A 19,343-nucleotide genomic window follows, 5' to 3' on the forward strand; every position below is an offset into this window, starting at 1 on the left:
GATTTCCTTATATGAACTGTAACTCAGTCAAATCTTTCAAATTGTTGCATGTTGCGGTTTTTATATTTGTTGAGTGTAGATTTACTTACTGTGTGTGTGTTTGTATAATACATGTGTAATGTAGAATCAGGTTTATTCCCATTCCCAGCCTGACAGTACATGACATGCACATAATATTTTACGACACCCCGAGCAAATGAATCTTCAGTCTCTTTCAGCCTGGTGCTGTGATTGGCACCAGGCCGGGCCTCCAGACGAAGAGGACCGTGTCCCAAATGGCACCCCATTCCCTATATGGCGCACTGTTTTTGTAGGGCACTTAGGTAGGGAATATAGGGTGCCATTTGGGACGCACTACACAGACAGAGGAAGATGAATTCCCTGTCGTGTCTGCTGATTGGCTGGATTAATATGCATGGGCCAGAGTGTCTGCCGTCGGCTGGTGTCTCTGTCACATCGACACAGTGATTTAAATGGAAGCGTGCGTTCTGTCCCCGCCGTCGCAGATGCCAAGCCGCTGTGTTGTACTGTGTTAGATGCTCAGCCCTAATTTGCTTTCCCCTGCTCCACCTGGCTGTCCTGCCATCTTAGAGTCAGCTGTCAAGGAGAAGCGCCATGCCGCACGCCACCGGACTTTAATTATCTTGTTTGCAATTACCGGACGGCGGCAAGACCGAAGAAGTCTTTCATTATTTCTCCACTGTTGTCGCATGTGTGTGTGTGTGTATTAAGATGCAGGTGGGTTTCACTTACAGTGAAGTCAGGGAGCGTAAGCCGGTGAAGGCATCGGCGGCGATATCAGCGATTTGATTCTTGCTCAGGTCGCTGGAAGAACATTGGGCGAGAGAGAGACAGAAGGGCAGAGATTGGATTGGACGCACGAGCAAAGACATTGTGATGGAAACGGACAATTGTCCCAGAAATGTCTAACGAAATGCATGACTGAATACATTAAAAAGGGCAACAGGAGGAGCTTGTGTGTGTGTGTGTGTGTGTGTGTGTGTACGCGTGAGAGAGAGAGTGGCAAGGGCATGTCAGTCTTCCTGCCACCGCTGTCCCATATGCATTATTGAACAGCAGTGTGTGTAGTTGGAGCTTAACGTGCAGAGAATGCTGGACACTGTTCATGTGTATGTATGTGGGTCTATGTCTCGCTCTGTTTGCATGTTAGATACAGTTCCAAGCTTTTGTCCTTTCTATAAATAAAGGAGGTGGAGAGCGTTATCCCAAAACGCCCTGGGTTGTCAGACTCACATCCTCTTGAGTTTCTTGTAAGGAGAGAAGGCTCCAGCAGGAATGTTCTTGATCAGGTTCTGCTCCAGACGACTGAAGGGAGCGGGGGAGGGGGTTTGGGGGGGGGGGGGGGGGGGGGGGCAGAGAGAGAGAATAGCAGCAGGTTACTTTAGGGGTAAATACATTCTCAACTATCCTGGGCTCACAGTTACATATACAGACAGAATTTATGGGAGAAAGTGTGTGTGTGTTTGTGTGGGTCTGTGTGTGTCTGTATGTGTGTCTGTGTGTGTGGTGTGTGTATGTGTGTTAATGTCCATGGCCTCTTCCTCCTCCTCCTCCTCTTGGCCCAGTGGGCTGTGTTGTCCGAGAGATGGAGGATGGAGGTGGGCTGCTGGGGTGGTGTGTGTGGCTCTGGGGAGGGGCTGGGTGTGGACAGACAGGGATCCAGAGTCACAGAGCTACTGGGCCAGGGTCATCCGTCTCACTGAGTGATGGGACGTACTGCAGCACCCAGGCCCTCCTCTCCCCCTCCACACCCTCCACCCCATCTCCCAGTCCCATTCCAACCTCTGTCCCCCTGCCTGACTACATCACCATCCATCCATCCTGTCTTGCTGGCCTGGGTCCTAGTGAGGAAGGAACTCGGGAGACTTGTAAGTGTGTGTGTGTGTGTGTGTGTGTGTGTGCATATGTGTCCAAGTGGGTCCTAGCGAGGAAAGGAATCTGGAGGAGGATAAGTACACTGAGCAGTGTCCATGCCCAAAACCCCTATCTCCCAGAGTAGGCTTTCAAAGGGAGGGTATATTACTGGAATCGTTCCAAGTTTACCAGTAAACTACCAGAATTTTGGTAACTTTCAAGGAATATATGGAATTTTATCAGATGACATCTAGGTGCCTTTTTGGGTACTTCAGATTATCCCACTGGGCACACACTGGTTGAATCAACGTTGTTTCCATGTCACTTCAATAAAATTACGTTGCACCATCGTGGAATAGATGTTGACTTGACTTCTGTGTGCCCTGTGGGAGGTGTCTGTAATTATCTCTGGCCCTCTGTGTGGCCTTATCACATGTAAAATATATTTAAGGATGATTTTAAAATTCAAAATAGAATGTCTGTTACGGTGCGTGAATGAGGACCCAAAAGCGAATTAACTTAAACAGAGCTTCTTTAATTACCAAACATAGGTAGGCTCAGACGGACCGGCAGATTCCGACAGGACAAGACAAGGTTACAGCAAACATGACGACAGTCTGGTTCAGGCATGAAACACAACAAACAAGAATCCGACAAGGACAGGAACAAAAACAGAGAGAGATATAGGGGACTAATCAGAGGGAAAAAGGGAACAGGTGGGAAAAGGGGTGACGAGGTGGTTAGGAGGAGACAAGGCACAGCTGGGGGAAAGAGGGGGTGGAAAGGTAACCTAACAACGACCAGCAGAGGGAGACAGGGTGAAGGGAAAGGACAGAGACAAGACACAACATGACAGTACATGACAGTACCCCCCCACTCACCGAGCGCCTCCTGGCGCACTCGAGGAGGAAACCTGGCGGCAACGGAGGAAATCCTCGATCAGCGCACGGTCCAGCACGTCCCGAGAGGGAACCCAACTCCTCTCCTCAGGACCGTACCCCTCCCAATCTACGAGGTACTGGTGACCACGGCCCCGAGGACGCATGTCCAAAATTCTACGGACCCTGTAGATGGGTGCGCCCTCGACAAGGATGGGGGGGGGGGGGGGGGGGGGGGAAGACGAGCGGGGGCGCGAAGGACGGGCTTGATGCAGGAGACATGGAAGACCGGGTGGACGCGACGAAGGTATCGCGGAAGAAGAAGTCGAACTGCGACAGGATTAATGACCCGAGAAATACGGAACGGACCAATGAACCGCGGGGTCAACTTGCGAGAAGCCGTCTTAAGGGGAAGGTTCTGAGTGGAGAGCCAAACTCTCTGACCGCGACAATATCTAGGACTCTTAGTTCTACGCTTATTAGCAGCCCTCACAGTCTGCGTCCTATAACGGCAAAGTGCAGACCTGACCCTCTTCCAGGTGCGCTCGCAACGTTGGACAAAAGCCTGAGCGGAGGGGACGCTGGACTCGGCGAACTGAGATGAGAACAGCGGAGGCTGGTACCCGAGGCTACTCTGAAAAGGAGATAGCCCGGTCGCAGACGAAGGAAGCGAGTTGTGGGCGTATTCTGCCCAGGGGAGCTGTTCTGACCAAGACGCAGGGTTACGAAAAGAAAGACTGCGTAAGATGCGACCAATAGTCTGATTGGCCCGTTCTGCTTGACCGTTAGACTGGGGGTGAAAGCCGGAAGAGAGACTGACGGAAGCCCCAATCAAACGGCAAAACTCCCTCCAAAATTGAGACGTGAATTGCGGACCTCTGTCCGAAACGACGTCTGACGGAAGGCCATGAATTCTGAAAACATTCTCGATGATGATTTGTGCCGTCTCTTTAGCAGAAGGAAGCTTAGCAAGGGGAATGAAATGAGCCGCCTTAGAGAACCTATCGACAACCGTAAGAATAACAGTCTTCCCCGCTGACGAAGGCAGTCCGGTGACAAAATCTAAGGCGATGTGAGACCACGGTCGAGAAGGAATAGGAAGCGGCCTGAGACGGCCGGCAGGAGGAGAGTTACCGGACTTAGTCTGCGCGCAGACCGAACAAGCAGCCACGAAACGACGCGTGTCATGCTCCCGGGTGGGCCACCAAAAACGCTGGCGAATGGAAGCAAGCGTACCCCGAACGCCAGGGTGGCCGGCTAACTTGGCAGAGTGAGCCCACTGAAGAACGGCCAGACGAGTAGGAACGGGAACGAAAAGAAGGTTCCTAGGACAAGCGCGCGGCGACGGAGTGTGAGTGAGCGCTTGCTTTACCTGCCTCTCAATTCCCCAGACAGTCAACCCGACAACACGCCCCTCAGGGAGAATCCCCTCGGGGTCAGTGGAGGCTACTGAAGAACTGAAGAGACGAGATAAAGCATCAGGCTTGGTGTTCTTAGAGCCCGGACGATAAGAAATCACGAACTCGAAACGAGCGAAAAACAGCGCCCAACGCGCCTGACGCGCATTAAGTCGTTTGGCAGAACGGATGTACTCAAGGTTCCTATGGTCAGTCCAAACGACAAAAGGAACGGTCGCCCCCTCCAACCACTGTCGCCATTCGCCTAGGGCTAACCGGATGGCGAGCAGTTCGCGGTTACCCACATCATAGTTACGTTCCGACGGCGACAGGCGATGAGAAAAATACGCGCATGGGTGGACCTTGTCGTCAGAGAGGGAGCGCTGAGAAAGAATGGCTCCCACGCCCACCTCTGACGCGTCAACCTCGACAACGAACTGTCTAGAGACGTCAGGTGTAACAAGGATAGGAGCGGATGTAAAACGATTCTTGAGGAGATCAAAAGCTCCCTGGGCGGAAACGGACCACTTAAAGCACGTCTTGACAGAAGTAAGGGCTGTGAGAGGAGCTGCCACCTGACCGAAATTACGGATGAAACGACGATAGAAGTTCGCGAAGCCGAGAAAGCGCTGCAGCTCGACGCGTGACTTAGGGACGGGCCAATCAATGACAGCTTGGACCTTAGCGGGATCCATCTTAATGCCTTCAGCGGAAATAACAGAACCGAGAAATGTGACGGAGGAGGCATGAAAAGTGCACTTCTCAGCCTTCACAAAAAGACAATTCTCTAAAAGGCGCTGGAGGACACGTCGAACGTGCTGAACATGAATCTGGAGTGACGGTGAAAAAATCAGGATATCGTCAAGGTAAACGAAAACAAAGATGTTCAGCATGTCTCTCAGGACATCATTGACTAATGCCTGAAAGACAGCTGGAGCGTTAGCGAGGCCGAAAGGAAGAACCCGGTATTCAAAGTGCCCTAACGGAGTGTTAAACGCCGTCTTCCACTCGTCCCCCTCCCTGATGCGCACGAGATGGTAAGCGTTACGAAGGTCCAACTTAGTGAAAAACCTGGCTCCCTGCAGGATCTCGAAGGCTGAAGACATAAGAGGAAGCGGATAACGATTCTTCACTGTTATGTCATTCAGCCCTCGATAATCTATGCAGGGGCGCAGAGACCCGTCCTTCTTCTTGACAAAAAAAAACCCCGCTCCGGCGGGAGAGGAGGAGGGGACTATGGTACCGGCGTCAAGAGCTACAGACAAATAATCTTCGAGAGCCTTACGTTCGGGAGCCGACAGAGAGTATAGTCTACCCCGGGGGGGGGTGGTTCCCGGAAGGAGATCAATACTACAATCATACGACCGGTGTGGAGGAAGAGAGGTGGCCCTGGACCGACTGAACACCGTGCGCAGATCGTGATATTCCTCCGGCACCCCTGTCAAATCACCAGGCTCCTCCTGTGAAGAAGAGACAGAGGAAACAGGAGGGATAGCAGACATTAAACATTTCACATGACAAGAGACGTTCCAGGAGAGGATAGAATTACTAGACCAATTAATGGAAGGATTATGACAAACTAGCCAGGGATGGCCCAAAACAACAGGTGTAAAAGGTGAACGAAAAATTAAAAAAGAAATGGTTTCACTATGATTACCAGAAACAGTGAGGGTTAAAGGTAGCGTCTCACGCTGAATCCTGGGGAGAGGACTACCATCCAGGGCGAACAAGGCCGTGGGCTCCTTTAACTGTCTGAGAGGAATGTCATGTTCCCGAGCCCAGGTCTCGTCCATAAAACAGCCCTCCGCCCCAGAGTCTATTAAGGCACTGCAGGAAGCTGACGAACCGGTCCAGCGTAGATGGACCGACAAGGTAGTGCAGGATCTTGAAGGAGAGACAGGAGTAGTAGCGCTCACCAGTAGCCCTCCGCTTACTGACGAGCTCTGGCCTTTTACTGGACATGAAGTGACAAAATGACCAGCGGAACCGCAATAGAGACAGAGGCGGTTGGTGATTCTCCGTTCCCTCTCCTTAGTCGAGATGCGGATACCTCCCAGCTGCATGGGCTCAGCACCCGAGCCGGCAGAGGAAGATGGTAGTGATGCGGAGAGGGGGGCGACGGAGAGCGCGAGCTCCTTTCCACGAGCTCGGTGACGAAGATCAACCCGTCGCTCAATGCGAATAGCGAGTTCAATCAAGGAATCCACGCTGGAAGGAACCTCCCGGGAGAGAATCTCATCCTTTACCTCTGCGCGGAGACCCTCCAGAAGACGAGCGAGCAAGGCCGGCTCGTTCCAGCCACTGGAGACAGCAAGAGTGCGAAACTCAATAGAGTAGTCTGTTATGGATCGATTGCCTTGACATAGGGAAGACAGGGCCCTGGAAGCCTCCTCCCCAAAAACAGATCGATCAAAAACCCGTATCATCTCCTCCTTAAAGTCCTGATACTGGTTAGTACACTCAGCCCTTGCCTCCCAGATTGCCGTGCCCCACTCACGAGCCCGTCCAATAAGGAGAGATATGACGTAGGCGACACGAGCAGTGCTCCTGGAGTAAGTGTTGGGCTGGAGAGAAAACACAATATCACACTGGGTGAGGAACGAGCGGCATTCAGTGGGCTCCCCAGAGTAACACGGCGGGTTATTGATTCTGGGCTCCGGAGATTCGAAAGCCCTGGAAGTGGCCGGTGGATCGAGGCGGAGATGGTGAACCTGTTCTGTGAGGTTGGAGACTTGGGTGGCCAGGGTCTCAACGGCATGTCGAGCAGCAGACACTTCCTGCTCGTGTCTGCCTAGCATCGCTCCCTGGATCCCGACGGCTGAGTGGAGAGGATCCGAAGTCGCTGGGTCCATTCTTGGTCGGATTCTTCTGTTACGGTGCGTGAATGAGGACCCAAAAGCGAATTAACTTAAACAGAGCTTCTTTAATTACCAAACATAGGTAGGCTCAGACGGACCGGCAGATTCCGACAGGACAAGACAAGGTTACAGCAAACATGACGACAGTCTGGTTCAGGCATGAAACACAACAAACAAGAATCCGACAAGGACAGGAACAAAAACAGAGAGAGATATAGGGGACTAATCAGAGGGAAAAAGGGAACAGGTGGGAAAAGGGGTGACGAGGTGGTTAGGAGGAGACAAGGCACAGCTGGGGGAAAGAGGGGGTGGAAAGGTAACCTAACAACGACCAGCAGAGGGAGACAGGGTGAAGGGAAAGGACAGAGACAAGACACAACATGACAGTACATGACAATGTCAAAGCTGTAAAGCATTATCCTAAATAAAAACCATCAACTTTGTGAATGCCATTGATGTTTAATATGAGGTTTTGCACATGAAATATCCATAAAAAATGGATAACACTTGTATTTCTTTGACTCTATCCAACATGTCTTTGTTGTAAATGTTTTTGGGGTAAAATGGTGGCAGTTGTGAAAAAAGACCATCGTTGGAAGGGTTGCAAATAATACAATTGTTGATTAGATGCTATTTTCTCTTGAACCATATGGTCTCTCCACTAGAAACTCATGGACAATACGGACACAGATATAAGAAATGTCTACTAATAGTGGCAATCTATGGTAACTTTGGTCATTTCTACTTGAATAACTTGTAAAAATGTATTAATGTATGGTATTATGCATGCACATAACATTATTTTTATTTCTACTTTGCACATTCTCCCATTGCAAATCTACCATTCCAGTGTTTTACTTGTTATATTGTATCTACTTTGCCACCATGGCCTTTTTTTTGCCTTTACCTCCCTTATCTCACCTCATTTGCTCACATCGTATATAGACTTGTTTATACTGTATTATTGACTGTATGTTTGTTTTACTCCATGTGTAACTCTGTGTCGTTGTATGTGTCGAACTGCTTTGCTTTATCTTGGCCAGGTCGCAATTGTAAATGAGAACTTGTTCTCAACTTGCCTACCTGGTTAAATAAAGGTGAAATAAATAAATAAAATAAAATAAATAAAAATGATACTATACTGCATACAAATACATTTTTACAAGTCATTCAAGTAGAAATGACCAAAGTTACCATAGATTTCCTTAGATTACCTGTTAATTACCAACCTTACCGAAGATTCTGGTAACTTTGCTATATTACCGGTAGCTATGCAACCCTAACCCAGAGTAATTGTATATATCTATATTTCAACAGGAACAAGAACATTTTATAGAAAGACGTACATTGTCGAGCTCTGCTCTGAGGGATCTATTTTCTCTGATTCCTAAACTACAGATTGGGTGGAGGTTGTTTTGGCTGTTGTTCCTGTGCGGTGGGTGTAACAGTAATTCTAACCTGGCAGAGGAACGTGAAAACAATTTTCAGAGAAACGACCCCAGTAAAGTCCTGACAATACATCATTTCATTAGCAGAATATTGTTTCTGGCTAAGGTAAGCGCTGGAGTAATGTATCCTACATTAACGTATCCATTTGTTATGCAAAGGTTACACACTATTGGCATATAACAACAGCGGCAGAGAAGCTGTACATATCAGAGAAATGACCCACCTGTTCTTTAGCGCAAACAAGAGTCGGAGCAATCGATAAGTATATCGAATAACCTGACTGAGGATATATGGACGCGCTCTAAAGCGGAAATCCAATCAGCCTGTGGCATGGCAAGACGCAGTGGACACACACGAGCGCAGACACACACACGCGCGCACACACAGACCCAAACAAGGGCGGCCGGTTCATAGAAAAGCTGTACTTTATCTCAGTAAAGTGAAGCCCCTAACCAGGCCACGTGGGTTGCAGAGAAATGTCTGAGCCGCTTTGCAGGGTTGCCCACTGCTCCAGACACAGAGCCCTGAGCTGGGACAGGCAGAGTGAGAGAAGACACGGAGGTGAAGGGGTACACTTCTATGTGTCTGACTGAGTGCAGGGGCCTCCGCTGTGCTGGAGAGAAAGCCCAGCGTCCTTGAACAGTTCTAATAGGTTTGATTTGGCCCCTCATTGTTCGGGGGATAATTGTGTGGGGCTGCTCTGTTGGCTTCAGTGCAGCGGTTCTCAAAGTGGGTTCGCGGAGGTACTGCAGGGGTCCGCGGAGGTACTGCAGGGGTCCGCAGAGGTACTGCAGGGGTCCGCGGAGGTACTGCAGGGGTTCGCGGAGGTACTGCAGGGGTCCGCGGAGGTACTGCAGGGGTCCGTGGAGGTACTGCAGGGGTTCGCGGAAGTACTGCAGGGGTTCGCGGAGGTACTGCAGGGGTTCGCAGAGGTACTGCAGGGGTTCGCGGAGGTACTGCAGGGGTCCGCGGAGGTACCGCAGGGGTTCGCGGAGGTACCGCAGGGGTTTGCGGAGGTACCGCAGGGGTTCGCGGAGGTACTGCAGGGGTTCGCGGAGGTACCGCAGGGGTTCGCGGAGGTACCGCAGGGGTTCGCGGAGGTACCGCAGGGGTTCGCGGAGGTACCGCAGGGGTTCACGGAGGTACTGCAGGAGTTCGCGGAGGTACTGCAGGGGTTCACGGAGGTACTGCAGGAGTTCGCGGAGGTACTGCAGGGGTTCGCGACCAGATCTCTTTTTTTTAATTTTTATGAATATTACCAACAACAGATTACATGACTATTGGCCACGGGATCCATGGAATAAGTTAACAGTGTGTATTACAATAACAATGTCATATTATTCTTCTACAATGCATGTTCTTAACCCTGGGCAACACGGGCCTTGGAAGCTCACAGGGATATCGGTATCCACAGTACAATTATAATTTCTTCAACTGAATACCATTCCCCCCAATTTTTTATATATATATTGTTTTACACAAATGCACTGTAATTGAAGCTTTAAAACGGCCAAGTTTTTCTCTTCCCGCATGGCAAAATGTGTAGAATTGCGGGATATTAGCTTTAAAGCTGCAACAGCAAAAGATAGCTCGGCCTCATGGGAAAATGAGCTTGAAAACTGCACATTTTTCTCTCCGATGCCAAGAGACTTGGTTCGTCCAGTCATATACTGCAGACGTCATAGTAAAACTCCTTGAAGGCTATTGCTATTCCACTCAAGTTGTGTTCTGATTATGACGGGGTCCCTGATGAATTTGCCAACACAAAAGGGTTCCTTGGGCCCCAAAAGGTTTGACAACCCATGCTCTAGTGGACCAACCGCCATCCAGCCAGTCAGCCAGAAATCCAGACAGTCAGCCAGCAATCCAGACAGTCAGCCAGCAATCCAGCCAGTCAGCCCAGAGGGTAGGAGAGGATGAATGTGCCTCAGTCTCAGTACAGAACATAGCCACCATGCACCTGAACAAGCACCAGTAATGAGCCTGTTAACTGATGTTGTTAATTTAGTTTGTTCCATTACTGGAGCAGAGGTAAGAAATAAACACACAGGACGTTTTGTACAATGTTAACTACACAATGTTCTGAGTGTAGGCTTCCTTCAATGAAGGGAGGCAAAGAGGGATACACATTAGTAAAAGTGGTAGTGACTGTTAAAAAGCTAGTACACTCACATCTCTACGATGCCCTCGGGCAGGTCGGCAGGAATCTCAGTCAGGCCCTTGTGACGACAGTCCACAATGTTGTTGTTACAGGTGCAGGAGATCGGACATACTGATGCCTGGGGAATACAGGTACGGGGCTCTGCCTGAGCTGGGCCTGAGAGAAAGAGAAAGAGAGAGAGAGAGAGAGACAGATAGAGAGAGAGAGAAAGAGGGTGGGCAAGAGAGAGAGAGTGATATAGAGGGGGGTTGGGGGGGAGTGAGAGAGGGGGGGGGGTTGGGGAGAGAGAGCGAGGGAAAGAGAGAGAGAGAGGGGGGGAAGAGAAAGAGAGAGAGAAGGGGGGGGCAGGCGGAGGGGGAGGAGGAGAGAGGGGGGGAGAGGATAGAGTGAGGGAGAGCAGATTATGCACACTTGAATAGAAAATGAAATAAAAAGCTGAGTTAAAACCCCATGTGTCACGTTGAATCAGCTTAATAAAGCTCTAGAATAAGGAACATATATCAAAATAAAGAGCAGGAGATACAAGTCAATGACATAACATGGCTGTTTATTGCTGGCTGTAATAAAGCAGGGATAATCACCAGCACAGGGTATGCCTCTATCCATCTTTCTCTCCTCTCTCTTTGTCTCTCTCCCCCCCCCCCCCCCCCCCCCCCTCTCTCCCCATCTCTGCTGTGTTATTGTCTTTATTTGCAGGTTAATTACGGGGCTGCCTCTAAGGCGGAGGACTGTATTTCTGCTCCGGCTGCCTGCTGGAGATTCATCAGCTGATTAATGGCTGCAGGGAGGGGGTGGGAGCTGTTCATTAGGCCCAACCGTGAACCCTTTTACCAATTACATCCTGGAGTCAATTAAAACAAGACCACCAACCGATTCCACTGATTCATTGGCTTTTCACTCCGCACTATAAAAGACCCTGTTCATTTGGAGATAACATGAGTAGTTCTTGTGCTGTTTTTAGTACAGTGTGTTGTCATGGTGATTTCATTTGGTGCATACCTGTGCAGGTGAAGTCTTTCTTCTGGACATCAGGGATGTTGAGGCCCCTCATGCTGGCGGGGGCCATGCACTGGGTGAAGGGGGCCAGGCCATGCCTCTGCCGCAGCCAGTCGGACAGCCAGGACAGGTGGCAGTCGCAGTGCAGATTGTTAGAGTGCAGACGCCTGCAAAGGGAGGAGCGGAGAGTGAGGGAACAGCAGTGGTCAGTGCAGGTTGTTGGCTGCAGAGGGTGGGAGGAGAGAGAGGGAACAGCAGTGGTCAGTGCAGGTTGTTGTCTGCAGAGGGTGGGAGGAGAGAGAGCCACAGTAGAGGGCCAGTGGCATGACATAACGCGTTAGAAAAATGACCACATCTAAGGCTGAGTAGAAGAATCCACTCACCGCAATACATGCCCCCAAATGTGTTTAGAGTGACAATGAAATTGACTTTTTTCTTAGGTCTGAGGTTGCCCAGCAGATGAAAAACATTTGGAGTTCTCATTTACTCATGGCTGCCCTGCTGTGTTTATGACTCTGTGACTCCGCCGTCCTTGACAGAGATGCTGTGGTTGTCATATCCAAGACCGGCGCATAAAAGCGACTAATGTGAATCCATCTGCAGACGCAAGAATGGGCCCATTCTCTCAGCCAACACCTTCATTTCGTCAAGGTCTCCCTCAACAATATGGCAGCTCTCCCAAAGAAGCGGACAGGACACGACACACAGGGGCTAAATCACTATCTCTCAACAGTCATTACGAGACCGACTGGAGAGGAGCTGAAAGGAGAGGAAACAGGGGGAGCGAGGGGGGGGGGGGGGGGGGGGGGGGGGGGCTTGGCGGTAGGAGGAAGAGTCATGTCAGCAAATCAAAAAGTTACTTCATCCCTTTCAAAAAGTCTGGCAAATGAAATACGGGTGCGATCCGGTTAGGGGACAGGAATTGCTCATTGAGGATAACAGCGTGGGTTGTAGTTTTAATGGAGCTCTTCCCATTATAAATCCAGTTTATAGCCACCCGTTGTTCCGGATTAATTACACACGAGTGGGATTAGAGAGGTGGAGGGATGGAGAGATGAGCTCCACACTGAGACGGAGCATAGGGCTCATACACCACCTCGGTCGGCTGTTGTGTGTGTGTGTGTGTGTGTGTGTGTGTGTGTGTGTGTGTGTGCGTGTGTGTGTGTGAGTGTGTCGGTGTGTGTGTGTGCGTGTGTGTGTGTGTCGGTGTGTGTGTGTGAGTGAGGTGAGCTAGGTGTTCATCTTCAGAACCTGCACAAAAGGGCACCTCAGCTCACCCAGTGATCCACACAGACACACACTGTGAAAATGACTAGAGTAACTATCCCTTTCGCAGTAGGAGCCCTCACTCTCTATTTGTCCCGTTATTGAACGGTAACTCACCATGGGGTGATATCATTTGATCTAATTGAATGGCTGCTGGACAAAGCTGGTAAAAAGAGAGTGGGGGAGAGAAACAGAAAGAGAGAGAGAGAGAGCAACAGAGCGAGAGAGAGCGAGGGCAGAGGGGAGGTTAGCTAAGCTATTTCATCAGAAACCTGGAGCCCCAGCCCCCCCCCCCCCATCCCTGCTAAATGAATTACAGACATCTCTAAACATTTGATTTAATAAGTTGTTTTTACAAGCAGCAAATTCAATACAGAGATCTCAGGGATATTAGAGCCAGAAAATGCAGTACAAAGGAACTGGGAGCCAGGGATGTAGGGGCGGGCGGGTGGGGTAGGGGGAAGCAGGGGGAGCCTCGGCTCAGATAATTCAATACTGGCCAGGGAGCAGAAGGCCGGCCATCCCAGCGTCAGCAAATTCAATTCTGAGGAGGCGAGGAGGAGGCGAGGGGATAGGGATGGGGAGACTGCTGAGCCATGGGGCTTGTAGCAGAGCGGACAGCTCTAAGCTCCAGACCTCAGGCCCCCGAGGAGCCCAGGCAGCAGGCAGGAAAAGAGATGATTACTGGGGAGGCTGGAGTCTGGAGGCTGGGGTCTGGAGGGGAGGACACCGCAGGGTCACAGGGTCACAAGCCACTGCGGGTCTGAGATGGGTCCCGAGCGTCAAAGGCCGTCTGTCTGTCTGTCTGCCCGTCTACTGCGGACACCCTCTTACTATTTATGGTCCCCTTGGACAGTGCAGCAGTGGAACAACTCACACCACATGGTAATAATAACCAAAGTATCCCAGAGCCCACTGCTTAATAACCAAGGTCAGCCGCAGAAGAGAAACATCCCGGCAAGGTAGAGCACTATGTAATTATTATGTATTGATTGTGGTTGGGGAGATAATGTGAGTGAAATGGGTACAGTGACAAAGTCATGCACAACACAGATCTCAGGGGACAGAGACAGATACAGGGTCTGCTCCCTCAGACCCCCCCAGGGGTTTCTAGGTAAACAACCTCAGTGAGCTGGCGTGCCATCGACCCTGGCGACCGGGGACGCCCCTCCCCCCACCCGCCCAATCACTCATCAGAGTTGCCCCAGGGTCGATCCAGGGATTGAACACAACAATGTCTTTGACCCAGGGTTTTTATAGGGAGTCAGAACTCGTGAACTTAAAGAAAGTTGTGCCTTGTTGAGGTAATGGGGCTCGAACGATTATGAGCATGAAACAACGGAGAGATAACCACTCATTATGGAATAATAATCTTCTGAGATAGATCCTGTTTCCACTCAGCCACTTGGTGGTATTTCACAATGTCTGCATCCCACATGGCACCCTATTCACTACACAGTGCACTACTTTCAACCATGGCCATAGGTCTCTGGTCGAAAGTTGTGCACTGTACAGGGAATAAGGTAGCATTTGGGACACATCCAAATGGTATCCTCGTCATATACTCACAGAGTCCGCAGCTTGGGCATGTGGTTGAAGCTGGACAGAGGGATGAGGGTGATGTTGTTGTTGTTGAGGGTGCTGCAAGAGAGAGGCCGACAGTACATTTAGAAACAATAGCCACAATCCACAAAGACAGTCATTGGGTTTCACAAGTAGAAAGAAAGGCATAGGAGTAAGAAAGTAGCACACTCTTCTAAAGAAATGAGCAAAAAGAAAACACAAGTAATGGACAACGAGCAGCCTACAGTCTAAACAGACAGTCTACTGTGTCTATCTCAGTGCATCCAGAGGTGATATACAGGGCATTCGGAAAGTGTTCAGACCCATTCCCTTTTTTTCCGCAGTTTGTTGATGTTACGGTCTTATTCTAAAATGGATTAAATTAATTGTTTTCCTCATCAATCTGCACACTTAACACCCCATAATGACAAAGCGAAAACAGGTTTTTCGAAAATTGATCTATTTGATTACAAATAAAAGTATTCACACCCTTTGCTATGAGACTTGAAATTGAGCTCAGATGCATCCTGTTTCCATTGATCATCCTTGAGATGTTTCTACAACTTGATTGGAGTCCACCTGTGGTAAATTAAATGGATTGGACATGATTTGGAAAAGTACACACCTGTCTATATAAGGTTCCGCAGTTGACAGTGCATGCCAGAGCAAAAACCAAGCCATGAGGTCAAAGGAATTGTCTGTAGAGCTCCGAGACAGGATTTTGTCGAGGCATAGTTCTGGGGAAGGCTACCGAAAAAATTCTGCAGCATTGAAGGTCCGTTTGGAACCACCAAGATTCTTCTTAGAGCTGGCCGCCCGGCCAAACTGAGTAATCGGGGGAGAAGGGCCTTGGTGACCAAGAATCTGGTCACTCTGACAGAGCTGCAGAGTTCCTCTGTGGAGATGGGAGAACCTTCCAGAAGGACAACCATCTCAGAACTCCACCAATCAGGCCTTTAAGGTAAAGTGGCCAGACAGAAGCCACTCCTCAGTAAAAGGCACATGACAGCCCGCTTGGAGTTTGCCAAAAAGCACCGAAAGACAAGATTCTCTGCTCTGATGCCAAGCGTCGCATGTGGAGGTAACCTGGCACCATCCTTACGGTGAAGCATGGTGGTACCAGCATCATGCTGTGGGGATGTCTTTCAGTGGCAGGGACTGGGAGACTAGTCAGGATCGATGGAAAGATGAACGGAGAAAAGTACAGAGAGATCCTTGATAAAACCCTGCTCCAGAGCGCTCAGGACCTCAGAGTGGGGTGAAGGTTCACCTTCCAACAGGACAATGACCCTAAGCACACAGCCAAGACAACGCAGGAGTGGCTTCGGGATAAGTCTCTGAATGTCCTTGAGTGGCCCAGCCAGAGTCTGGACATGAACCTGAACGAACATCTCTGGAGAGACCTGACAATAGCTGTGCCATGACGCTCCCCATCCAACCTGACAGAGCTTGAGAGGATCTGCAGAGAAGAATGGGAGAAACTCCCCAAATACAGGTGTGCCAAGCTTGTAGTGTCATACCCAAGAAGACTCAAGGCTGCAATCGCTGTCAAATGTGCTTAAAAATGGATGGAGTAAAATGTAATATTTCAGTCTTTTTTTATTTGACACATTTGCAAAAAAAATCTAAAAACAGTTTTTGGTTTGAAAATTGTATTGTAAAATGTAATAAATTTTAGAATAAAGCTGTAAACATAACAAAATGTGGAAATAGTGAAGGGGTCTGAATATTTTCCAAATGCACTGTAGCTAAGTAGCAGAAGCAGTGGTACCCTTCTCAATCACCCAGAAGGGGTGTATTCATTAGCAAACAAGTGTTTCTACTGGACAAATTCAGATCGTTCCCTGCCCATTTGGTTCCTATTGAAGACACCCAGGTGCAACAGGTTTGTTTGAACAGCACAAAGGTTCTTGTCAGAGAAACTGGATGGTGCCTGTTGTTCACAGCATTACTGTTCATCCACACCTCATCCCTTGCCTGCCTGTCTGCTTGTGTTGTGGGCCATATGATGCTGCTGGTGCTGGCGTGTCCACAACAGCGTGTAATAAGCTTTAGCACAACGATGATATTATCAGCAGCAGCATGCGGAGGGAGGGAAAGAGGGAGGCAGCAGTAATTCCCGTTCTCTCCATCCAGCAACAGTAACTGTGAATAGTACTACTTAGCAGACTTAAGTCTTGTAATCTAGCCGTCCCACCCCTCCGTCACTAGATAGCCCCCTCCACCTCCACCCGTCCCCTCTGCACCACCTCCCTGGGAAGTGTTAATGTGCACCTGTTATTTCTAAATTTGGGACTTTAATGGTTCCCGGATCGGCTCAGTAGCTAGAAACAGAAAGTGCTGAGTCCTGTCGGCGAGACGACGTTACGGGCGGAGCAGGAGGTTAGTTTTACAGCGTCTTACTGTACTATTACTGGTAATAAGGGGTTTATCGGGACTAGAGAGGATGCCGATCGCAGCAGATCCTCAGAGTGGAGTGGACGAGAGTAAAGACTGGCCTGCTGGTTTTCACAGTTCATGCATGTTTTAAGGAAAGTGGCCACTGGTGTGACGCCATGTATCAACTCTCACTGCAACAGGCTGATTCAAACCCATAAAGGAGAGAGGAGGAAGACGGATATGACTACAACAAGGCATGGTTCAACATATCTGTGTTCAGATTTCTAATTCGACCAGTGGAAAATCCCCATCAAGGCAACAGCAAAGCTGCAAAAAAAACTAGGGTCGCATGAAAACAAAGTGAAGGAAAAAAATCCCCTAAAATAAAATACTTGTGGAATTTTAAATGATGTTTTCATATTTATTTTGGAAGCAATCAGCAGGGGGAACACTTTATTAAGAACGGGGGGGGGGGGGGGAAATGCAACCAAATGGCAAGGAAAATGATTGTTATTCCACTATTAAATTATATACGGGGCGGAATCACCCTTGTCAGTGCTGACCAAATTGGCACTTCTAGTGAGGAGAGTAACTCCATCCCACTTGTCAAGGCCATTGTGGCTCTCAGGCTCATCTGGCTTAGAACTACTGCTGGGTTTTTGCCACAGTGGAGGGAAGGAGGGAAGGAAGAAGAGAGAGGGTGGGAATGAGCGAGAGAGAGAGAGAGAGTAGGAGAGAGAAAAAGGGAATGAGAGAGGGAGAAAGACAGAGGGAGGAAAGAAAAAAAGAGAGAAAAGAGAGAACATGGGTCGGGGATGGGTCTGGCTGGGACGAAGGGAGCAACGCCCTGGTAAAACCCTGTAATATTGAACCATCAACAGGGGAAAATGGCCTCTGCCCAGGAAGGACACTCACTTATCTCTCCTGTTCCCCCCCCCCCCCCCCCGCCCTGTCGTTTTTTAACACTGTCCGGGCCTGGAGGGCATTTAGCCATACGGTTCACAATTGATCCGATTTACTGGGGGGCCCTGTGCAATTTGTCCTGATTACAGTAATCACACAGACATGACAGAACTTCTCCCGTATGTCGACTACAAGAGAGGCAGTATCTCAATTACGCACAACAGCTCTTTCAAGGTCTTTGTCTGCCTAGTTAAAATCCACTAACCTGCTAATCTAATATTGGAACATTAGAAAATGACCTAATGGCAAATATGATGAATTCCTAAATCTGTTGGAGCTGACATTAGCCTCTCAGGCATGTCTGTCTGTCACCGGGGGAACGTAATCTGTTGTGTAGTGTAATGTAGTGCTGTATAGGGCCCCTATCTCTGTCCCCAGCCAGGGAGGCAGTGATGGAGCTGAGTCTTTACCAGCAGCCCATGAGGTTGATGCTATCGCATGTTGTCTATAGGGCCTGCAGAGTCTGATCTCGGCCCCAGCCGTCAATCCCTCTTTCTCCTTGCTCTCTCTCTCTCTCTCTCTCTCTCTCTCTCTTTCAATCTATCTCACACTCTTCTCCCCTCAGGCCGCTCCCTCTCGCCCCTCTGCTTCCTCTTCCTCTCTCGCCCCTCTATCCCCGTCGTCCTTCTCCGCCTCTCTCTCTTTTTCCTCCCCACTCCGTCCTTCTCTCACTCTTTCCGGCTGCAACCGTTGGAGACCGCCGCTGTTCCTGATACCTCTCTTTCCTTCTCCCCTCCACTAACGGCCATGTTCTATGTTCTCTCTCTCTCTCTCTCTCTCTCTCTCTCTCTCTCTCTCTCTCTCTCTCTCTCTCTCTCTCTCTCTCTCTCTCTCTCTCTCTCTCTCTCTCTCTCTCTCTCTCTCTCTCTCTCTCTCTCTCTCTCTCTCTCTCTCTCTCTCTCTCTCTCTCTCTCTCTCTCTCTCTCTCTCTCTCTCTCAGCTTTTTACGTTTGGTTATTTTCCCCCGTCTTGAATCTGCACAGCATGAATTAGCGCGAGTTATTTACTTCCTGATTGAACCCCTACTGAACTAATGATTCTTAACGAAAGCAGGGGATGCTAGCTGAGTTCATACAATGCTCCAGGAAGACAATGGCGCCTATGTGTCTCGATTATGTAGCCTCTAGGCTTTAATGGGATCAATAGAGTATCCTGAATTATAGCTTGTTGTGTAGTGGAACAATGTTACTTCATGATTTTCTTTAGAGCTCCATCGATGTCCTGGTCATAGGATTATTATTTTATTAACTGACCCCATTACTTCTCCTTAAAACAGAGACAGGCTCTGTCCGAGGTACGTTGTTCTCCGATATTTTTCCAGTGCGATTTCTTTCTTCGCTCTCTGCCATGCTAAGAAAGCTTTCCCACAGTTGCAAAAAGGACTACTTTGGGGTCTCGAGTGCTCTCTGCCTCTCTCCAGACCCTCATTAAGGCTTTTTGGAGAGGGCCCCTGGATACGTCACTTTTCTTTTTTTTAAAGGACACAGAGAGGGGGGCTGGGGCTGCAGTGGCTGGTGGGTAAGACAGGGCTGGAGCGGAGCAGTGGGAGGGATGGGAT

At 49.4% G+C, this 19,343-nt stretch overlaps 1 protein-coding gene across 2 annotated transcripts in view; it reads right to left on the reverse strand.

Moving 5' to 3' along the window:
- The window catches only part of LOC139366141 (slit homolog 3 protein-like), a 221,573-nt gene that overhangs the window by 59,349 nt on the left and 142,881 nt on the right, over positions 1-19,343 (reverse strand). For both annotated transcript variants that reach the window (XM_071103287.1, XM_071103286.1), the window contains exons 7-11: positions 14,450-14,521; positions 11,618-11,781; positions 10,630-10,774; positions 1,255-1,326; positions 754-825 (exon numbers count right to left, since the gene is read on the reverse strand). In XM_071103287.1, the coding sequence (XP_070959388.1) occupies positions 754-825; positions 1,255-1,326; positions 10,630-10,774; positions 11,618-11,781; positions 14,450-14,521 (525 nt within the window). The remainder of the gene's footprint in view (positions 1-753; positions 826-1,254; positions 1,327-10,629; positions 10,775-11,617; positions 11,782-14,449; positions 14,522-19,343) is intronic.

The sequence above is a fragment of the Oncorhynchus clarkii genome, chromosome 14, assembly GCF_045791955.1.
Source record: "Oncorhynchus clarkii lewisi isolate Uvic-CL-2024 chromosome 14, UVic_Ocla_1.0, whole genome shotgun sequence".
In the NCBI taxonomy this organism is placed as follows: domain Eukaryota; kingdom Metazoa; phylum Chordata; class Actinopteri; order Salmoniformes; family Salmonidae; genus Oncorhynchus; species Oncorhynchus clarkii.